At 41.3% G+C, this 18,255-nt stretch overlaps 1 protein-coding gene across 1 annotated transcript in view; it reads left to right on the top strand.

Moving 5' to 3' along the window:
- The window catches only part of grm8a (glutamate receptor, metabotropic 8a), a 117,331-nt gene extending 99,490 nt beyond the window's left edge, over window positions 1-17,841 (top strand). Inside the window, 3 exon segments of the mRNA XM_041029981.1 lie at window positions 14,464-14,604; window positions 14,880-14,985; window positions 17,792-17,841. Of these exon segments, the coding sequence (XP_040885915.1) occupies window positions 14,464-14,604; window positions 14,880-14,985; window positions 17,792-17,841 (297 nt within the window).
- The last annotated feature ends 414 nt before the right edge of the window (window positions 17,842-18,255 follow it).

Raw genomic sequence — 18,255 nt, 5'->3', positions numbered from 1 at the left:
CACCCTGCTGCTACCCTCAAACCCACTGACTGAGTGTGCGTGTGTGCAGGCGTGTGTGCAGGCGTGTGTGCAGGCGTGTGTCTTTTTTTCACAGCATGCGTGTTTTTGCTATGTTTGTGCTTGTGTCATTATTGTATGTGCACCAGTTGCTTGCACAGACAGAGGAATATTTGAGTTGTAAATTGATGCTGGAACTGTTGAGGGACAGAGATTTTTTTATATCATGCTCTGTTAAAATGCCTTTTGTGCAAATAGAGGATCAGCTGTCCTCTCCATCCAGAGGAAACTCTCTGCTAAAATCCGACGTCTGTTCTTACAAATGAACATGGCCACCTTGGTTTACACCAGGTTTGCAGTAGAGCGTAAACCCAGCTTGGGAGCGGACTGAATTCTGCAGTGTTGTAATAGAGGGACACAGCCACAGGTTCTGAACAGTATGAATCTGCTTGTTCAGTCACTGGAGCTGCTATTCATACACACCTCTGCACTCTCCGTCTCTCAAGGCCTCCCATTCACATTATCTCTCTCATACACACACCCATCCACCCACACACACTCACACACATACACATGCTGCTGCCTACTAAAATAAGACCCACGAGTCTTAACCTCAAAATGGCCCCTTTAAAAAGTGAAGAATGGCAAATGGCCTCACTTTAACTAACATTCTTCATTTTTTTTCTCTCTCCCTTTTGCAATTGCGTTTGGTCTTCAGAGGTATATAAAGAGCACACACAATCTATCCACCTGCCTCACAAATCTATCTCTGCCCCTCACGACACACGCACACACACATACATGTATACACACAGTGTCACGCCTCACTGTCCTCACACAGATTTATGGCTGCGACTGTGGTCCCGGTGGAGAACCAGTGACTGCCCAGATCCTTACTGAGGAGTAACTGTCGGTAATCAATCTACAGTAATCTGAAGAGGGTTGAGAGAGACAGGGAGGCAGAATGAAAGCAGCACAATGAGAGAGAGGGTGAGAACGATGTTGAAAAAGAGGAAGATGGAGGATGAAGGAAGGAGAAGGAGTTGGCAAAATGCAGCAAAGAAAGAGTGAATCAGAGAGCGTGGGAGGGCAGAGTGAGAGCGACATTAACAACTAATAGCAGACAGAGCGAGTCAAAGGAGGGTGAGATTTACACAACCATCAGACGCTAAAGATGAGAGGAAGAGAGGCAAGCCAATATTAGAGAGAAAGAGTAAGAGAGAGTGATCAAAGAAGAGTAATATTGAAACACAGAGAGATGCAAAGAGACAGAAAGCAGGATGAAAAGGAAAAGGAGAAACAGAGAAATGTCTGAATCCTTCAAGAATCAGATACCCAAAGGTGAATTTGCGTTACTGTAATTATTATGATCACAAGATTGTGAGTTCTTGGAGGGACTGCATTAAGCCTCCAATTAAATTCACAAGTTGAAAGCTAGTACGCATCAACCCCATATACAGCATCACTGAAAGCAGTGTGAGCATTTAAATAGGAACATGTATGTATGCCGGGTGCTTGAGGGAAAAGTAGGTATATACGAGCAGTAATGAATATGTAGTGAACAGAAGTTATGTCAATACTCCTGCACTGTGGTTAAGATTATGTGAAGATTTTAACATGGCAAACGGCAGAGAAATTCTTCTCCAGCATGTGTTAGATTATACCAATAAAAATCTCGCTCAATATTAAGACTATGGATAAAAAATGCAAACTTTCTTGGTATGGATTGGAATTTAAAGCATGTATAGACCTTTATATTGACAGGCAAGGTAATATATTAGGAAACATTCTGATATTCCGACACATAAGCTTATAACTCCTACAGTGACACTGCACGGGGATCAACAGAACACGTACAGAGTGCAGATCACTTCTGAGACAATGTTTCTTTCCTTTGCTGGATTTATACGTCATGTCGTCTTTATTCTGACAGAATTTTATCAATCCTTGGGGTGATTATCTTCAACAGGCTGTGTGGAGGAAAGAAGGAAAAAAAAAGAAAAAACCTTTCATTCATTTTTGAAGGAATGGGTTTTGCAATCTTTTGCAGGATTCTGGTGGGATTTGGTTGTTTGGCTGGAAATGGGGAGAGACAGACAGCAAGTGTCAGATCCTGACATCAAACAGGGAGATGTTGAAGGATGGGGGGGACGCCCAAGGGGGACCTCACACAGTGATGCTTGCGCTCGCAGACACACTGCACTGTATGCATACACACGTGCATGCTCCACGTTCACAAAGACATACATCTAAGTACACTAACATGCACACACACACACAGAGAAGCTATCCTCTGGGGAGCAATGGGATAGGAAAGGAACACTATAAATCCAGCAAAATTCCCCTTTAATCCCAATGCAACAGTCATTTCCATCACATTTACATCTGTGTAACAATGCTCAAATACCAAATGTCAGATGTTCTCTTGTTTATCCTGTTGTTTTACACCTCCACTGTAGCTGTTGTTATTTCATCTCTACATACAGTGAGAGTATTCAGACCCCATTCACTTTTTGCACACTTCTCTGTTGTAGATTAAATTTTAAATGGAAAAAATGTGCAAATCAATCTACACTCAATAACAACAACAAACAGCAAAGTGAAAACATGTTTTTAGAAATTTTTGCCAATCTATTAAAAGTCAAAAACTGAAATCTCTCATTTACAAAAGTATTCAGACCCTTAATTCTTTACTTTGTTGAAGCCCCTTTGGCAGTAGTTACAGCTTTGAGTCTTCTTGGCTGCGTCACCTGGATTTGGGCAGTTTATCCGATTTTATTCTGGCAGATCCTCAGAAGCTCCATCAGATTGGATGAGAAGTGTCTGCAAACTGTAATTTTCAGGTCTCTCCACAGATGTTCTATGGTCGACCTTCCATCAGGTTCTTTCATTTCTGCAAAGGACTCCTGAATCTCTGTTTGAGGTTCTTGGTCACCTCCTTGACCGAGGCCCTTCTTGCCCACAAGGACAACCGCAGGAAGAGTCCTCCTGGTTCCAAACTCCATTTCACAATTATTGAGGCCACTGCGCTCATGGGAACACTCAATACTTTAGAAATTATTTTTAATGATTGCCCTGATCTATGCCTCGCCACAGTTTTATTGCGGAGGTCTACAGAGAGTTCCAGTCAATTCAGTTTGCCACAAGTGGACTCCATTTGAGTTCTAGACACATCTTGAGGATGATTAAAGCAAAAATGATGCACCTGAACATAGTTTGGAGTGCTGCAGCAAAGAGTCTGAATACCTTTGTAGATGAGAGATTTCAATTTTTGATCTTCCCACTTTGCCATTATGGGACATTGAGCGAAGATTAAAGGGCAAAAATTCTTTCCATTTAAAATTAAATATACAACAAAACAATATATTAACACAATAAAGTTTAAAAAGTGAAGGGGTCTGAACACATTGTTAAGCCACTGTATGTCGAACTGTGTCAAAACAGACTGCATGACAAAGCAAAAAAGCCTTGACACAGACACTGTAGCTGATTAACGAGTTGTGCTGACAATCTTTTTCTTCTTATAAATTCTGATTATTTTTTACAGCCAATTAACAGAACAAACTGTAAAACGTGAATGCAAATGCATTCTATTTTATGTAAATCGTACCACATTAATTAACCATGAGGATGATAATTAAAGCAAAATTACAAACATTGAAAAATTGCTAAATTAAGCTATTTCTGATGCCCCAGTTTAATTAGTGCTGTACTATTGATCCCGAGAGAAATTCAAATTTTGTTGCCTTTCAAGCTGTTGCTGTGCAGATGCAATAACCTGGCATCCAGTTGCTGGCGATAGATAGGAAATACTTGGCTTTAGGATTTTGGTGCTCTGTCAGACTCAAGGCTTCAGGCAGCATTCAGGTCTGAATCAGGGATAAAAAGTCTGGTCAGCAGAGAGTTGTGAAGTTTGAATTTTTTTATTCCGGTCTGAGCTTCCAGATGAAGTGAGGTATATTATATATGCTGCTGGGGTTTTAACGTGTTCCCTCTTATTAAGTGTTGTGCACCTTTTAGTGTGGACCACTAGAAAGGAGAACTTTTTGTAATTTGTGTGTATGTGTGTGTGTATAACAGTAGCAGCTTCAACACTGTGTGTGTTCTGAAAGAGATTAGCATTAGTACAACTTAGTAGAAAAAGTTAAACACCTGAGAAGTTTGCAATTAGTTATATGTTGGAATTTGCATTTAATTTACCAGCCCAACTTGTCAGAGATCTTTGAGTTTCACTGCAGAGCACAGTTAAAGTGTTGCCTGCACATTTGATTTCAGATGGTAATTTCATAAACTTTATCCACATAACAAAACTTTACTAAACCACAAGCAACTCATAAAACCTGAAACTCCATTACATTCAATTCAATTCAATTTTATTTATATAGCGCCTTCCACAATCAAAATTGTCTCAAAGCGCTTTACAGAGACCCAGAGCCTGACCCCAGAGCAAGCACTTAAGGCATCTCTTGAGTCAGAGAACAATTGACCACTGTTTACTTGCTTTTCTTAGCTGGCTGCAGATTAAGTCTTAACATCAGTTGTCTCAGCTAAAACTACCACAGCATTCTTCTCTACAGTTAGAAATAATTAGGCAACATGGCCACAACATCATTAAAACATTAAGGAAACTATTAAGGCAACAGTATCTTGATAACTTTGTGAGGCATTGGGGACTCGTGACATTTCCTTCATCAGGAGTTAGAATTTCAAAGCAGGGTTGAATTAGAGGTGTCAGTGGACTGTTCTGAACAAAAACATAATTAACACAAGCAGAATAGTGTGAGTCCACAGGTGTGTCCCCTTAAATAAAGTTACAGAAATGCAGTGATTTTATTACCTTGGCTTCTCTTTCTCGCAATAAGTTCATTAGAATTACAAAAGAGGGTTGGGACTGTGTAGTGCGGCTCAGTATTACAGTGGGAAACTGTTTTGCAGCTCAGTTTCTGTCACGATTGCAGCTGCATTCATCTGCAGAACCAGGCACATTTAACATCCGTGACAGAAGAGCAGACACACAGTTGCTCCCTTTTTATATGCTCAAGGTGTGACACAGTTTTTTTTTTCCCCCTACAATTTGGACAGCAGTCTGCTGACTGATGACGCTCCATGCAAGTCCTCGCTGGGTAGTTTAATTGGCTGGAGCTGTGCACAGTGGGGCCACAATCATGTCAGTTAGGAGAGAGAGAGAGAGGGAGTTTCACAGCAGGGCCACCCTCACAGTGTGCATTACAATGAAACCTCTGTGCACTCAGAATCTGTTTGACTTGAGACTACTGGCCGAACCTCGTACAGATCTGCAAGTCAATAAGAGCTACACTAACAAGCTGTGGCAGAGCAAACACAGATGTAACATTATTTCAAGAAGTAGCCTGTGCTCTCTTTCATGACACTCACACAGACCTTAGACCAGTATAGATTAGATGGAGGAAAAAATGTCTCCTAAGTGCTGTTTTGTAGAAGATAATGAGGCACTTGTGGACAATAGTGACCACGCTTGGGCCCAATTAAGCTGCACTGACACAAAGTTAAAATATTATGTTGGAGAATCCTGTGTCAGTGCTTTTTTTTTTTTTATTTTTTTTTTTTTAAAGAGTTTTTCATCAAAGCACCATGTTTGAAAAATGTGTGTGATGGGTATGTGGAGAAGTGCAACTTGGGGATTTAACAAGCTCAGAATAAAAAAAGCATCTTGAGAAAGAGAGACTAAAAAAAAGCTACAGATTTAACTCTTTCACGCACAAGAATTTAAAAAACACTCCTCTCACCTTCTAAGTATTTTTTTTTATTGAGAAAGAATGGGTTCCTAAATAATATCCTTCTGAATTGATATGGCTGGTGGTTTGAATTGAACACTTCACTGTAATTGATGTAACAACTATCTAGTTGTTTCCTCTGTGGCTATGAACTGATGGTTTTGAGGTTATTTTAAGACAGCCTACACTGACAGCTTTTTTGTGTTGTTGGGAAAAAAATCTATTTAGCCTGCTGGATTCAGTAAAAAGAAACTTTATTTGTATTATATGAGTTGAATAGATTACATAATTGCAGTGCGATATGAACTGAACTTGGTTTTTGAAGCTAATACATTTCCTTCAGTGATGTTGAAAGTAGAACTCTGATAGTTTAATACTTCTATATTTCAAAGGATTAAAAAAAGTTGTAATTAAATACTATAATGATCCTTAATTGTGAGTCGTCCTCTCCTGATTAATTGTCATTTGATGTATTTGCTTTTTTTTAATTGCCAAACAAAAACAGTGTCTTATCTCACTATTTTCAGGGGAGAGTAATCACTAAGACATTAAGAGATTGTGAAACGGGCGTGACTAAAAGCAAAGATTGCCAGCTCTTTGCAGTCTTTTGTTGTCCTCCACATGGCTGTATTGCTAAGAAGCTTAAAATTGTGGTGATCCATGAGGGGCAATGCATTTTACTACCTGTTGAAAGTTTCTCAGAAGAAGAGCATCAGGTAAATGAAACGTAAAATGAAACTTAGGTCACAGCAGGCAGATAAATAAATAAAATACAAAATTTGGAAATCTTAGATGCTTTTTTTCTCTCAGTGCAGTGGAAGTATTTCTTTTTAGAGTTTCCTCTGAAGTTTGATTTAATTTTGAGTGAGGAGCTGCAGATCAAAAACTTGGGGCTATGTTTGAAACCTCTGCAGCCTTCTTTGTGGACTGGTCTGAGCACATGATCAAACACAACTCCACCTAGCTTTGAAGACATAAACAGACTCACCGAGAGAAACATAGTTTGGTAACATAGTGACTGCTAACAGGGCGACTTGGTGAGCCAAAGGAGCTGGTAAATTAGCTGCTATGATGCCAGCTGACAGGGAACATGCAGGTGCTAGTCAGTCACAATACCTCTTCATGTGTTTTTATTTTTATTTTCTCTGTTCTGTCCATTTATTCTCAGGATCATCCATTTCATTCAGGAAAGAGTTTTACTGAAGAGGGAAGTAAGCTCGCCAAGTGAAAAAACAGTCGGTCCTGACTGCCTCTGTTTGTTTGTTTTTTTTGGATAAATAAATAAAAATAAAATCCCTTCACCCTCCCGCGGCTCAGGTGATTAAAATGATGAGTGGTCCCATGGTGTGAGTGGAGAAAAACAGGCGGTGTCAATTAGACACACAGAGAGACACTCACACAAATACACACCCGGGAGGGTTTGACACTAAATGGCAGTGTGAAGTTCGTTACGGGGCCCTCAGGTGATCTGAAATGTTACTCTGCTCATAAAAAGGTTTTGTTAGGACAGGGACCTATCAAGGACATCGCTAAACTCATTATCAAGGTGCGCAGACAGCCGCATGTTCAATGATGCAGAGCTGAGATGGAGAGAAATAAAGATGGTGAGGAGATACGCGAGACAAACAGAACACAGGATGGAGTTTGAGAAGGCAGAAAGATGAAGGAGGAGAGACTAAGAGGTGAGGACAGAGGAAAACATTCCAGAGGAAGATTCACAGTAGTTTGAGGTGCAGTGCAGTGCACCAGTCAATCATGAGAGATAGTGTGGGCCGAAGTGAGCGAGTGAAAAGGAAAGAAAGGAGAGATGGAAAGATACAAGACATTGTCGGGAATTAAAGATGTCATGCACAATGCTTTCTCGGCCCTCTGTTTTTATTTTCCCAATCTCTCTTTCTCTCTGCCCATTAGCTGACTCGGGACATGAAGCAAAGCGACCGCTAGCCATTTCTTTTCAAACGAGAGCTGGGAGACAAAAAGGGAGAGGAGTGACGTTTGGCAAGAGATCTCAGTGACTCCTCGGCAACAGAGAGTTGAACACGAGTTCAGCTTAATGCAAATGAGCAGCAATTTGGTGCAACGGTGCCCAAGTGAAGGACAGATGTTCTGCCACTGACTATCAGTTTCCACCAATCAATTGCAATCTGTTGGTAAATATGATTTCAGAAGTGTCTTTCTCTGTGGTCGAAGACGTGTCCTGTCTGTCTTCAGGGACATCAGTAAAAGGTTTTCAGAGCTTGCAGGGATTCCTAGTGAGGGTTACTGCAATGTACATGATTTTGATCAGTGAAATGATCTGCAGTGAATGAAGGCTTTTAACAATGCCAGCAAGGGACATCGGGCAACTAGTTGACTGTTTGGCAACGCAACAAAACCCTGGCGCGAGTGTCCTGTGGGCAACAGTTTCTTTCTACCACAAACAACATGCCCATGGCTAAAAGTGCTTCAGTACTTTGTTCCTCAGTTCAGTTGATTTGTCATCACTCCATCTTTCTCTTCAACACTTTTTCCTCTTTATTTCTCCACCTCTCTTTCTCTTCGCCATCTTCTTCCACTTCCTGTCAGCCGCTGCTTGTTCTCCCAAATGCCTCTTTTCTCGTTTGTCGTTCTCCTGCGTCCTTTCTTACTCCCTCCCTCTCGTCTCTCTCCCACTTACTCGTACTGTCTTTCATATTCACACCATCTGTGTCTCTCTCTTTTTCTGTATCTTTCTAACTCCCCCTCTCTCTGCTTTTGGCAAAGTTTGCCATGTTGCTGGCTAGAGCTCTTTGATTACACCACCCTTTACTCGCTCTGTAGTACGTATGAAAGGAGTTGCAATAATCATAGAAGCAGTGCAATGACTCAGCATGTTTGATGTCTTGGTTCATCAAGCATGAGAAGCTGAGATTTGTGTTTGTGTGTTCTCTTATAACCCATGTATTGTATGTTCTGCGTCATGTTAGTATGAATACATGCTTTTCTGTGTGCACACACCCCTTCAGACCTCGTGTAGGAGATATTGCTGCATCATACCTCAGTCTGACACAAGCACTCCTGCTTTCAAGAGCAGTGATTAATCTACATGTTAGTATGAATGACCTCACCGTGAGTGGCGTTGAAAGCAGAGCCCCTGAAAGCCAAGTGGTGTTGTTGAGGGACAGTCCACAGAATGTGTAGAGGAAAAACTCCATGACAAAACCTGTCTTCGTTTTGCACAACGTGTTTAAGGGATTAAGTTAATTTGTACATGTCACCTGTGTCACCGCTCTGCATGTATCAAGGCCAGCGAATTTCACTGTATGCAGAAGATAGGCCTAATTTAGTTGACTGGTTTCTGATGTAGTCTTTATAAGCTGTACGTTGTAGTTCAGTGTCATTTATGGTGCAGCCAAGCCAACCCAGAATATCTATCAACATTAGCTGTCATGCCTCAGCTATCAAATGGGTGTCCTGTGAAAAGAAGGCGTCTCTCTCTCTCTCTATATATATATATATACTTAACCAATTGATGGGTGGCCTAACCATCAAGCTGCCTGTCTCTCAGTATCAGGATTAGGACAGCTGTTCAGCATTAGCGACTTACATTCAGTGGTAATGTTCACTGCACTGCATGGATGATGTTCATATTGCCCCGTGAGAAGTGTGTTTGCCTTTAGGCTTATTGGTCCTGGTGTTTCCATGCTGCTTCATCCAGAAAGCTGATTTCTAACAACCACCTCATTGCTGTGGAGAAAAACTAACGGCAGCCTGTGAGTTTGAGTTTGAAACAGGACAAACAAATGTGATTAAGTAAACTCAGGATTAACTGAGTTATGACTCAGAGATTGAGTCTGATTTTTGGCACAAATTGAAGCAATTGGACACTAATGATTTTAAAGAGGAGAGTTGAATCGAGGGCAAGTGGACTTGAAAGTATCTGCAACCAAGTCCAGTTGTCCTCGATTCAACTCTTCTTGGATTTAAAAGACAGACACGGCCGGTAAAAACTTTATGGATTTTTTGATGGCCCACCGGCCCTCCGCTGGACTTGGTTGTAGATACTTTCAAGTATCTTGCCCTCAATTCAACTTTTCTTGGATAAGCATGACCTGGACAACTGAGAATCTTCACAGACATAAGGGTTTTGAAGTACCTTAACTGCCTCCTTGAGCTGTATGTCAAAGCTGCTGCTGCTAATCTCTTTGCTGCTCCACCTAGTCTGGTGTGTATCTGGTCAGATACACACTCTTTCCCTCTCCTCTCAGGAAATGTATTTGTGATATGAATGTGATTTTATTTGTTAGAATTTCTTCTGCCTCATCCTATCACTCAGTTCTTGATATGTTTAATGTTGAAAAGCAGCACAAGTTATGATTGTTTTTGGGAAAATAATTATATAAATAAATCATGTATTTAATGTCAAAATGTGATAGATATCATCTAATAATAGCGGTGTATCCTCAGGCTTTGTGTCAAGACAATGGTCCAAAACTCACCCAAATGTGTGACTGGTTTCAGCGCTCTGTAGCTCAGAGCACTTCACTGACACCTGAATACATCTGGCCAACAAACCAGATGTAGTCCGATGTAACAGACTGAGTTTCTCTCTTCCTCTCCTGTCTAAGCATGAACTGAACCATGGCTATGGCTCGCTTTCATCCTCCATGTGCTGCCATTACCCTGGCAACCGACCAAAACAGCCTCCTCTGTCTGAGTGGTGTGGAATCATCAAAGTGGCTTCAACTGTGCAATTTTGCACTGTGGCTCAATCTCGATCTGTATTAAAAACAATTTGACAGAGAAGAGTCAGCCGTTTTTGGGGGATCACAAATATTGTGAGAGGAGCAACAATATTTGCAATCATTTCAATACAGTTTGTTTAAAAAAAATAATTTAAAAAATCTGGGAAACATTACTTTTGCAAATGTGTTTAATATGATTATCACTCACTGACACTGACCAGCAGTTCACCAAAGGCATCACTTCCTTTAACTTTAGGGCTGAAAGTAAGAGCAACACTAGTGTGCCCCCCCCCCCTTTTATTCTCTCTCCCCTCTCCCCAGGTGTTAAAAGCACATCAGCCATCACTCCATCCCTCTGTTCCTCTTCTCTGAATCTCTTCCTATCACGGACCAGAGAGTCTGCTTCTGTAAATGTTTTAAATCTTAGGGGAACACATTGTATGCAGCCATCCGTAGCTGATCGTCTACTTTCTGAGTGTGACTTTTGGGATAATAGAGCGCTCTTCCGATGCACACAGCTTTCGCTATTATCAGCTGAGGACAGAAAGGTAGAGGAGGACAGTCTTCAGTTTGTATGTGCATGTGTATGTATGTATGTGTGTGTGTGTGTGTGTGTGTGTGTGTGTGTGTGTGTGTGTGTGTGTGTGTGTGTGTGTCTTTGTGTAAATAACAGCTGGAAGCCACAACTTTGGACCAAAGGCTAGATGTAATGGAAGCGGCTATCAGCAGACTCGCTGCTGTTTTGATAAGAGCAAGTTCACTGCTTGGGGGAATCTCTCTTTTCCTCTCATTTTCACTGTCATTCTGCCTTTTTTTTCCGTAGGTTATTCCATTTTCAATCTTTTCTTCATTGACTCTCTCTCTGTCTTTTTTCTCTATCTCAGTTTCATTCCCCCGTCTTCCACTGAAAACATGTTTTTGTGTCTCCATCTGTTCCTCTCTGATATAGACACTCACTGATCTCCTGTATCAGTACAATTCAATTGAGTGCAAATTGTTGGCAGGAAATATGAAAGACAAGCAATATGGCAAGTACAAACAAATCCACAATGAATCCGCAGATTACCCCTTATATTTTCCCCCCTTTGCCTAATTGGTGATCTGTCTTGCACAGCTGTAAAGTTCAGTTCCGTGTTAGAGCTTTGTGTTGTGTGCGTGTGTGTTATCTTGTGGCTGAGGTGGAAGTCAGCAGATGGGAGTGGCGTGTAAACTGCTATCAGAGCCTGTAGGGAAGCTGCAGGCAGGGCTCTTTACCTCTGGCCAACAAACTCTGTGATTCTGCCACAGGAATGTCATCCATAAAAAAAGAGACTGTGTGTGTGATTTTCCATGTTATTATTAGATTCTTTTTATGTGAATTCAGGTCTCCCTGCATTCACTTCTGTGCATTTAATTGCAAGGCCTGTATTTAATAAATGCAACACACCCACATGCTGAAATGTGTGTGTGTGTGTCCATTCGTATCCAGTTTATTGGCTGTGCACTCTGCTTTGCCTTTGGCTACTGTCAGTGTTATCAACTTACACCTTCAGGCAGGTGTGTGTTTTCTTTTTCCACTATATATAAGAGGACCAATTTGAGTTTGAGACTTTGAGACCAAGGATGTTTTGGGAAAGTGACGCCACTTTGGATTCTTTAAAAATCTGTTTGAAGGTTGAGTTTTTGGGTTTTGGGTTTAGGATTGGGTTTAGGTGAAGCAGATTGGGATTAGATTTGATTAAAGTCAGTGATGGTCGTCATAAGTACAGAAATACAAATGTTTCAACCACCACCTTACCCACCATCACACAGTCAAGAGGGGCAATTCAGGTATTTTCATCTATTTAAAGTATTAGTTTGTTAGTTTTATTCTGTCTCTGTTGAATGCTAAATCCAATTTGCCGGTGAGCTCTTTTCGAGGCAGGAGTTATGGGGTCTGGTCAGGCTTTTGTTGAGAAATTGGACACCGTTCACTAAAAGACGTATTACTGCAGACAGACCTTTCTTCGTTTGAAGAACATAAAACTATTCATTTTCAGTCTGGTTAAACACATTCATAACAAGGCAGCTTAGGGCTGTTGCTAATTATTGAGAATCCTGAAGTCATATCCTCTTTATTTGTTTTGTAATGTTCATTTCCGAATTCCATTTTTTTTCACCAATGGCCAAATGTCTTCTCAAAATGAAACTCCTTCTAGAGGCATATTTACAGCATTTACAGCCTACAATGAATTCTGAATTAAATTACCAAATGAAAGAAAAAAGAAAAAACTGAGCATATCCTGCCCAAGACTCTGCTCCCTGCATTACCTTACTGAATGTCTGAGTCTTAGTATAATAAAGTTCCTGATGTTTCCTTAGTATCAGATATCCAGTTGGTATCTCATGTATGTGTATGCATATGTTGATACCACATGTATGTTTCTTTATTAATGAAAGGATTCATGTCATGGTTCGGTAACTTTCTCATGAGCAGCTTCATATAAAGGGAGTTAGTTCTTCTTGTTTTAACAAGACTAATGTGAAGCAGGGCTTCTATACATTATTACTTTGTCAGTTATCTTTCTTGTATGTCACACGTGTACCATGGAAGTGTACAGAAACTGTTCTTGTACATAAATGAAAGTGAAGTCAGCAGTGGGCAGATTAGACGATCACACTGCACCACAGTGTGGTTTTCTGAAAAGGTGTGCAGCCACTGCAGAGTTATCAGTGGAGCTGAAGTTTCTCTCTGTTCTACTTTCTGCTTCTCGTCAGGCTGTAACACTGCCTCAGTCAGTGTGCCTGTGCACTTCTTGACAATGTAGAGTTGGCCAGTATCTGTTCCACTGTCTCCTCCTCACTTGATCAGTGTCTCCACGAGTCATTTACCTCTACTCTTCTCCTCACTTGCCCCCATCCCATAACTTCATTTTTTATTTCATGTTTCTTCTCCCCCCCACCTTCTCTTCCCGTACCTCTTTATTACTTTCCCTCCCTGGCTTTCTCCTTCCATTTTTACCATACTTTCCCTGTACCCCTCCTTCCTCTGCCTTTCTCTCTCCGTATGCCGTAGACAGTGCTCGCCTGATAAGCCCCATGTCTTGAGAGCTTGTCAGCTCTGTCAGGGGTGTGGGTGAAGCCTGTCATTACATCTGTCCTCCTCCAAACTACTCTCTGAAACTCACTAAGGACCTGAGGACTATAGTGCACAGTCCACTGCAGTGTGCGTATCTATGTGTGTGTGTCTGCTCGACTGTCTTCTTGTTTTATTATAACTGTGTTCCAGCTTACTTGGCAGAATCGATGGGGTCCTATGAAATAGTCTAATTCAGTAGGGTGTACATAACAACATTGACTGTCTACCTACAGTACATGCTATTGTATCAGTCCCTCAGTCAACTTACTATTCCCTTTCACTAGTGCCTGCCACATAGTCCACCATACAGGACAGCATCTGTCTGTCTGGTTGACAGTGCAGTACAGAACTACACTGAGTTTTAGGGGAAAACTAGTTCAGCAACAGCTCAAAAAAATCAAGTTTTCTATCCCTGTAGGGTCTCATATCGACCAAGCCTCATCTGCTAGATGCTCAAACTTTCAGACAAACAGGTCTGAAAGTAAATTTGCTGTAGTTTTTGTCATTATCAACTTACTTGTAACAAACCACACCCTGTTTCAGCCTGCCAAAAAAATTCTAAGAATAATTTCACATTCTTAGACAAAGAGATGAGCTCTGCGCCACACGGGCAATTAAGCAACTTCATTGCTGCAATCATTTCATATACCATTTGATCAACCTGCCTGTGTGTCACTGTAGCTGTCACTACACAAATTTTCTGCTAATTTCGCTCTTGTTAGACCATCCTTTACTTCCTCTCTTCCCCCTCGTCCCATCTGTCCTCCTCCTCTTTCCCTCATCAGACATAACCTGTAGTTGGACGATTACACAGACTATCTCTGACAACTCGAAATGTGATAAATGACTCTCTCTTTCTCTCTCTGTCTCTCTTTCTTTCTGTGTGCATGTCTCTCTCTCTCTCTAATTCTAGATGTACATCCAAACCACCACCCTGACTATCTCCCTCAGCCTGTCTGCCTCTGTGTCTCTGGGGATGCTCTACATGCCCAAGGTCTACATCATCCTCTTCCACCCTGAGCAGAACGTACCCAAACGAAAACGCAGCTTCAAGGTGAGGAAGGCCTCAGTGTGCACAGTAAAATACTTTAATCTCATATCTTAAGTTTCCATAAACTTTTCCATATCTTAATTGGTTTGATTTGATATTTTGGCTGATGTTTAATATGATTTATACTGAAGAAATTAGTGAAGAAGAAATCTGACAAACACGTTGCATGGATCTACATTAGACTAAGAAGGAAGCCAGAACTTGTGTGGACCTCCACCATACTAATAGTCTTCATTTACAATAAATGGACATCTCATTGTGAATTATATTTTATACAGGCAATCGTGACAGCTGCCACCATGTCGGGAAAACTGACCCAGAAAGGAGGAGACCGGCCCAACGGAGAGGTGAAGACTGAGCTGTGTGAGAGCATGGAGACCAACAGTGAGTAAGAGAACACCAAAGTTTTATAATTATACATATAATAAACTAATAAAATCATCAGAAATGTGACAAAGCAATCTAGGCCCAAGGGTTCACTAACTAGCTTTTACACACATACACAGACACAGACACACACACACACACACATATAGAAAATATATACACATATATAAATATAATATGTAGTAGTCTGAGGGTGTCAGATCAGACCAAATCAGACCTTGGGTGAGAAGCCCTTGAGGCCGAGGTAGTGGATGACTGCTCAAAGGCTGATGTTGTCCATTTTCTCTGACAGTGATGACTTGCAATTGTCAATTACCCAAAAAAAGCAATATCACAAAAGTTAGTGACTTCAAACTTTCTTCATAATCACTCAAAGAGTTGAACTGCATGTGCATGTAACAGGAGCTCGGGTCCTCTACCAGACTCCTGGGAGTTTAAGGGTTCTGCACAGCACCTTAGCTCTTCCTGGTGCTGGACAGAGACCTCAGATGTTGCACCTGGAATCTGCTGGAGCCATTTTGGGTGTCACAGCTGGTAATTCCTGTTCCTTCATCCCCTGGTAATTCTTGATCCTCTTGTGCTCCTTCTTTCGGATGTTCCTGTCAGCTGGGATTTCAACATCTATCACAACTGCCCTCTTCTGCTCCTTGTCAGCCACCACTATGTCTGGTTCGTTGGTCAGCTGCTGTTTGTCAGTCTGGAATTTGAAGTCGCACAGGTTCTTAGCTCTGTTGTTCTCAACTACTTGCAGTGGTGTGTCACATCAGGACTTGGGGACCTCTAATACATACACAGATGCTCCTGTACACTATCCCAGCCACTTGGTTATGCCTCTTAATTTACTCTTTCCCAGCTTGCATCTATGTACAGGGCTGTCTCAGGGGCATCTTTGCACAGCCTGCACCTTGGGCCCTGTCTGCTGTGAGAGAGACCCCTTCCTCTATGGATCTGGTGCTCAGGGTCATGTTCTTGTGCTGCCACGATCAAAGCCTCTGTGCTGTCCTTCAGGCGGGCCTTTATAATCCACTGGCAGGATTTCTTGATGTCAGCCACTTCTTCTGTGTGCTGATGATACATCCCATTGGTCTTCCACGATATTTTCTCTCCCCCCCTCACCTCCCTCTGTCTTCTGCTGCCTGAGGCACACTGTTAGCAGTTGATCCCGGGGGGCCATCTTCCTGATGCATTTGTGTGGGTTTGATTATGATGCAGCTGTTCAAATGAGGTTATTTAGTCTCACAGTCAAATCATTTTTCTCATCCCTCCTGTGTGTAATACATTTATATTTTCAATTTAATTGCTTGTCATTGAAATAGATCCATGCAAACACACACACAAAAAACACACAAAACAAACAAATAATTTCCCTTGTGTACATTTACGCTTACATACGCATTGCACATAAAGTTTTTGTTTTGCTTTAATTTTGGAAAAGTTTGGTTTAAATGTGAAAATTAATTTCACGCCTGACTTTTTTTAGCATGGCAAAAGAGCTGCCACAGTGACAGTTTTTGGATAGCATGGTGTGTTTTCTCTGAGCTCTGACAGTGAAGCGCTGGTACATCCACTTCAAAGCTCTATTTTATGTTGAGCCTGTTCTCCTGTGTCAGCAATCTGCAGATGAAATGACAGCATTGTGTGTCTGCATGTGCATGTGCGCCTCAGTGTGTGCATGCGTGATGAGCTGGGTGTGTGTAGGGGTGTGTGTGTGTCTGTGTGTGCATATGCTTGCTTTTCTACGCGTCTCCATAAATCTATATCAGTCTAGTCCTTTGATGTGCATGTGTCGGTTTCTGTCATTGGTTGCGTGTGCACAATATGTGTGCCAGTCGATCCTCGTCTGTGATCAAATGTGCATGCTTACAGTCTAAGCCATTCTTAACACGTGCTTCTGTGCAGTCTGTGGATACTGTATGCAGTTGCATGATCGATTTCAGACCTGTGAAGACAAACCATGCTTATCTGTGGGGCACTTTATTAGGATCAGTGAAGGAAGAAGGTCGCAGTTATTTTATTGAGTCAACAGTTAAACAGCTTAGTCATCTCCTCACATACTTTGCAAGAAGTTTGCAAATGAGAAGTTCCATATGGTCCAGGCAACAGTTTATTTATACAGTGGCGATGGACAGAATGCAAGGTTAAGAGTCTCTACTTTTTTATCCCCTGACATTTTGCTTAAGAGTGCTCTTCAGAAAATATCAATAAACATTTTTTTCTGAAGTAAATGGAAAAGAATTGCATGCACTAAGACTCATTTCTTTGATATTTAGATATTTTTTTCATCATGTACCGATTTTCCATTATTCCAGCAGTGTGATGGTGAAACAGAAGTGAAAGACATAAAAAATAATAATAAAAGTGTTGTATGAAAGCATCAGGGTATAACAGTAGCGCAGTTAGAGGCCTGCAGTTGCTGCAAAAACATTGACATTTACCATGGAATGCTTGAGGGGACACAAGACATAATGGGTTTGACAAAAAGCCCCGACAACTCAGGTGGACTATGGATGTGACACTGTTACGTGACCGTCTGTAGAAAAATCTGCTCTCAACTGCTTTCTTCTCTGTTTCTTTCCCTTTTTTTCCCTCTTCATCCCTCCAATCTCTCTCTTTCACTGTATCTTTTCAATCTCATCCATTTTTACTCATTTCCTCTCCACTCCTCATTTCTTATCCTCACTTTATCACTCATTCATGCTCTTTTTATCATCTTCATCCTCCTTCATCAATACTCCTCCCATTTATACTTTTTTTCTACCTCCACTCCTCCCTCCATCTTCCACCCTTTCCACCCTTCACACAGCTTCATCAACTAAGACGACATATGTCAGCTACAGCAATCATGCCATCTGAAGGGACCACTGAAGACGGAGAAGGGGATTGGACAGGAGAGGGGGCGTGTCTTGGGGCAGGGCCAAGCAAAAGAAGAAGCCGTCATTCAAAGCCTATTGGCTGGAGAACTGGCGGACAGACTGAGCCCCCAATGGAATCCAAGCATGAGACATTTTGTATTGTTCCGCATCAAACCACAGAGAGTTGGGACCACATAAACAGCCAGTCAGTGTGCCTGCTTTCCCGCTGCTCACAGCTCATTGGTCCTACCATGAACTTACCTGTTTTAAAAAAAAAAAAAAAAAAAAAAGACGACATGAAAAAAGTGACATACCATAGGACACTGTGGTGGACAGTGTAACTATTAAAAACTACAAAAATTACCAAAAAAAAAAAAAAACATAAAAATGAAAAAAAAAATATCAAGAAAAAAAA

This window comes from Toxotes jaculatrix, chromosome 22, assembly GCF_017976425.1.
Source record: "Toxotes jaculatrix isolate fToxJac2 chromosome 22, fToxJac2.pri, whole genome shotgun sequence".
Classification (NCBI taxonomy): domain Eukaryota; kingdom Metazoa; phylum Chordata; class Actinopteri; family Toxotidae; genus Toxotes; species Toxotes jaculatrix.
Note: the sequence above shows the minus strand (reverse complement) of the source record. Positions and strands in the feature narration are given on the sequence as shown.